The sequence below is a fragment of the Hordeum vulgare genome, chromosome 7H (assembly GCF_904849725.1).
Source record: "Hordeum vulgare subsp. vulgare chromosome 7H, MorexV3_pseudomolecules_assembly, whole genome shotgun sequence".
NCBI lineage: Eukaryota > Viridiplantae > Streptophyta > Magnoliopsida > Poales > Poaceae > Hordeum > Hordeum vulgare.
Genome location: NC_058524.1, coordinates 582,672,278 through 582,677,093, shown reverse-complemented (window position 1 = coordinate 582,677,093; position 4,816 = coordinate 582,672,278). Strand labels below are relative to the sequence as shown.

General features: G+C 50.2%; 1 protein-coding gene across 1 annotated transcript; it reads right to left on the bottom strand.

Moving 5' to 3' along the window:
- Nucleotides 1-1,464: 1,464 nt before the first annotated feature.
- Nucleotides 1,465-3,851, bottom strand: LOC123407756. Its single transcript, XM_045100957.1, has 3 exons — nucleotides 2,931-3,851; nucleotides 2,658-2,837; nucleotides 1,465-2,490 (listed from the first exon to the last, which is right to left on the bottom strand). Exons 1-3 carry the CDS (start codon nucleotides 3,132-3,134, stop codon nucleotides 1,819-1,821), a joined length of 1,056 nt encoding a protein of 351 aa, XP_044956892.1. The 5' UTR covers nucleotides 3,135-3,851; the 3' UTR covers nucleotides 1,465-1,818.
- Nucleotides 3,852-4,816: the final 965 nt, after the last annotated feature.

Below are 4,816 nucleotides of genomic sequence, written 5' to 3'. Positions count from 1 at the left end.
TATAACACAAGACCTTAGCTCGGGTCACCACAAGGCCAAGTGGCTCCTTTCTGGAAGGGTCTGATGAGGTCTAAAACTGCATTTTTCAACAGGACTAGGTTTATCATCGGAAATGGTGAATTAACTAGATTCTGGGAAGATACATGGCTAGGGGAGGAGCCCTTGGTTCTTCAGTATCTGCTGCTTTACAATATTGCCCAACGTCGTCAGGCGTCCGTTGCGACAGTATTGCGTGAGACGCCTCTAAATATTCAGTTTCGTAGAGCCTTGATTGGTGACAGATGGATTAGCTGGCTGCATCTAGTCAGAAGGCTGATGAACACTACCCTTTCTGACTGCCCTGATAGTGTTCAATGAAGGTTGACCACTAATGGAATATTTACTATAAAATCTATGTACGTGCATCTAATAGATTCCTCGCCTATTCCAAAATCCATGCATATATGGAAGGTCAAAGTTTCCTTTAAGATAAAGATCTTCATGTGGTTTGTTCACAAAGGAGTTATTTTAACTAAGGACAACTTGGCCAATCGTAATTGGAAAGGAAATCCAAGATGCAGCTTTTGTCAGAATAAAGAAACTATTAAGCACATCTTTCTAGATTGTTCTATGGCTAAACTTTTATGACGCTCGTTTCATATTGCTTTCAACATAAGCCCTCCTACTAGCATTAACACGTTATTTGGGTCGTGGTTAAAGGGGGTTAATGTTGAATATGCTAAACTTACTCGTGTTGGTACCTGTGCACTATTCTGGGCTGCATGGAACTGCAGAAATGATGTAGTGTTTAACAGACAAAATTATATTCACTTTTTGCAGGTTATCTTCAGGGCTACTGCCTTGATCGGCACGTGGTTCTTACTCACTCCTGCGGAAGCCAGGAAGCCTTTGGTTACTGGGTATGCTCGATGGGAGATGGTAGCTTAGGGTATCTTCAACCGGTTTGGATGGCGACATATTAATAGGATAGGTGGATAGTCATCTAGGCATATTTCCATTATCGGTTGTGGCGCGATAGACGCCTTGTATCTTTTATTTTTTGCAAGACCGTTATGTACTTGGTTAAGACTGGTTTCGTGTTTAATAAAAGGCTGCATGCATCACTCGATGCAGAGGCCGGGCGATGCCTCATTTTCTAAAGAAAAACTGAATTTACAGCAGAACACATGCTACAAAGAACCTGTATTGTAGTCATATGTTTGAGGATTACACAAGTGGCAGGCTAAACTGAGTTTCCAGTAGAGCACATATAGAGAGTGACACATATTCAGAATTTCAGATGCGGACAAGTGACAGACAAGTCAACATCTGATCAAACATATCAGTAGTACTTAATTAGGGTGTGGTTTCCAGGATTCATGCCTTTTGAAACTCCACATTACTGTACGTGCTTTAGATTTTCTCTTGGCGCCAGGAAATTGACTTTTAAGCAGCAGTGAAGATGGCAATATTGACAATAATAGATAAGGAAAACTGAAAAATAAATAAAATTGCAACATTCGTTGGTGTACCAACTGATTAATGTACAGCTGTACTAAATGCAAATTAAGGGGCACAAAGCTAGAGCATAGCACCTTCTATAGTGTTTTAGCAGGACTTTCTTCTCCACCAACAAAGCACCAGGTTAATGTGGACACTGGGTAATCATATGATATTTTTGATAGTCTTAAGGAGCTAAGCTACAAAATATAAGGCCCAGACAACATACTCCATGATCCTTCATGGACTACAGCACACATCATCCAGACTACCTTGAAGATTAGCTTGTTGTTTGTCTTACCTAATGATTGCTAGTTTCTGATATTTCACATTATCCGATCATAACTCCACAACAAGAAAATCATTGACAAAAGCCTCGTGCAACGGCTGGATTGCACTATCATCAGGCTCGCTGAGAACTATCTGAGCATTTGGTGAGGCCTTTCTGAGAGAAAATAGTTTTCTTTCAAGCAAACTGGAAGTATTCGTATGATCCTTCTGGAGCTCTTCTGGGTGATTAATCTTGGGAGTAAATAGTATCAGTTGCTTGAGACTAGTAGCCTTCTTCAACACAAGGCTTACTAGCTGCATCTCATTGTCGCGTCCCATGAAATTCATCATTTTGAGCAGCATGAGGTTCTCAAAGACATCGTCGTGCTTAAGTGTCTCTTCCTCTGATTGCCCTCTATCAGATAGCTCTTCCATTGACCCTTCTAACTCCTGTTTCTCTGATTGCTTTTCCTCAGGTGGCTCTCCCCCTGACAACTCTTCCTCTAGCTCATTTCCCTCTAGCAACTCTTCCTCTAGCTCATCTTCCTCCAGAGCATCTGCCTCTGCCAGCTCTTCCTCTAGCCTATCTTTCTCCAGTGCTTCTCCTTCTGAAAAGTCTTCATCCAGCTCATCTTCCCCCTGTGCCTCTTGGTACGATAGCTCTTCCGTTGGCCCGTTTTCCTCTGATTCTGATCCTGATGGTTCATCCTCTGGCTCATATGGATAATTGATTGTCGGAAGCTGCAAGAGGGTGTAGTAAGAGCATTCAAATAACAAAGCACATCAAGCGCAAGCAACAACACGGTGACTACTAACTGAATGCATTTGTCAAGGTCATAAGGCAATTTCTTTAACAGTTCATCACCAAAGGTTATCAAGCAATGGAATATACAACAGCTGGTGTTCACCTGCACAAATAGCCTCTCCAACCGAGGGCCACAGCACGCCACGAGGAAAGAGTAAATGTCGTTCATGTTGTTGATCTCCACTTCAAACATCAGTAGCTGAAGCTCTCTCAAATTCAGCAATTTACATGGCCGTGCAGCGCCTGTGGCAACTAATCTGGCACGAGCTTTGGCAGACAGTCTCTGCAGAGCATTGCAACAAACAAGGTTATCAGTAAGACAGTAACCGAGTATTGGGATCAACCGGATGGCATTGAAATGCAGAGAGCGACGAACCCGTAGGACAATGCTGCAGAGGGTAAGCACAGTAAGGTTGGACAGATTGGTAAGTAGTTGAAGCCAGTTTCTGCAACCGTGAGGCTCCTGTCCATAAAACCGCAGCCGCGACGGCGCTAACAAGCGCCGCCGGCTGTAAGGTCCTCCGAAGCAGATGTAAAGGTCAGCAATAGTGGGGGTGGCCGGGATGCTGTAGGCAGACATGTAGGTGCCGCTGTAGCGGAATGAGCGCAGGCCGGACGCCTCGTCGGCGAAAAGAACTTGGGTGTCCCGACCGCACTCTGCAACGGTGAGGCTCCTCAGGTGTGCCCCGGCCGCCGCGACGCTGACGAAGTCGAGGCCTTCGCAGTAGCGCAAATCGAGGGTGTGGAGGAGGGGGCACGCGGCGACCAGGCTGCTGACTGTGTCGTCGGAGATGTGGACGCAGCGGAGGTGGATGACCTCGAGGGCGGTGAAGGGGTGGGAGCGGGCGGAGAAGGACGACGGGAGGTCGACCCTGATGAAGCGGAACGAGAGGCGGGCGAGGTGGGGGTCGCCCAGCGGAAGCCGGAACCTGAAGAAGCGGGCGAAGAAGTGGTGCGCGCGGTGGACGTGCAGGTCCTCGACGGCGCAGGCGACGGCGTAGCCGAGGCAGCGGCGGAAGTGCTCGGGCTTGAGCTCGCCGATGCCGAAGGAGAGGGCGAACCGCTGGAGGCGCCGCCCCCCGCGCCGCTCCAGGGTTTCGAGGAGCGGATGCGGGGAGTCGTAGGTGCCGAGGCGGAAGTCCAGGGAGGAGGGCGCCGGCCAGCGGTGCGTCCAGAGGGAGCGCCACCGGGAGGAGAGCGCGCCCGTGCGGATGGCGGATTTGAGCGGGAGCAGGCAGAGGACGTGCAGCCGCAGCGCCTCCGGCAGCTCCGAGATGCGGTCCTCTGCCGCCTCCGTGGCACCGTCCAGATGGGACGCCGCCGACGCCCATCCCCGACCGCAAAACGCGTTTGCACTTCGCGCAAAACCGTAGTTTTTACGGACCGGCGCGGGCTGCCACATTTGCACCGCATAAATGGATTCGTAAAAAAACAAATCCGCAGAATATTTTTTTACGGGTCGGCTTCTGCGGGTTTTGATCTGGCGCAGCTCCTCCCGACCCGTAAAACTTAGATTTGCAACTTAAATTGATCTAGCGCCGAGCCTGATGGACGGCCGGACGAGTCCATGTCCACAAACCTTCGGCGGCGGCGGACGGACGACCCCGTGCCTGCATGCGGCGATGCGCCCTTGCCTGGGCTGCGGGAGAGGCTCCCCGACCACTCCATCGCCTGGGGCAGCAGCCGGCGGCCGAAAAAAGCCAAATCTGGCGGCCCGCGATAAAGTGCCGCAGGGGGGTCGAAGAGGCCATCACTGGGATTGAGAACGGAGCAACCATGCAGGGTTCGGCTTTGCCTTCGGCTATTCCCTTGACGGCGACTGTGGAGCAGGAGTTGAAGAGGGCATCCGCAAGTTAGGGGAGAAAGGAGAGGAGGCATCCTTGCAAGGCTCGGCTCGATCGTCGGTGATGTCCTCTTTAGCTCCATTGAAAGGACGCGACGGTAGCGCCATTGGAAGCGGGAGGTGGTGCGGTGGAGATGGTGGCGACTACGGCGACGGCGATGACGGCGACGGTGCCCTAGCCTAGAGCATGTCGATTGACTGGGGAGCGAGGAAGGACCCGATGAAGATTTGTGGACTTGTGGTTGCTCGCTCGATGGGCTTTTCTGGGCTGCCCATTTACGCCAGTTAGTTTTCGTGGGTGTCTACGAACGCCAGTTAGTTTTCGTGGATGTCCACGAACGCCATTTAACGTTTTTTTTATGGATGACATATGTGAGACTAGTGGGTCCCAGCACCATTTACATCCCAACCTCTAGTTA

What these genes read in the sequence shown, in the direction of transcription:
- LOC123407756 (XM_045100957.1), bottom strand. Translation starts at nt 3,134, where the DNA reads ATGTCTGCCTACAGCATCCCGGCCACCCCCACTATTGCTGACCTTTAC. An exon ending in TCTGCAGCATTGTCCTACGG is followed by an intron (nt 2,838 to 2,930) that starts GTTCGTCGCTCT and finishes AATGCTCTGCAG; the next exon opens with AGACTGTCTGCCAAAGCTCG. An exon ending in TGGAGAGGCTATTTGTGCAG is followed by an intron (nt 2,491 to 2,657) that starts GTGAACACCAGC and finishes ACCCTCTTGCAG; the next exon opens with CTTCCGACAATCAATTATCC.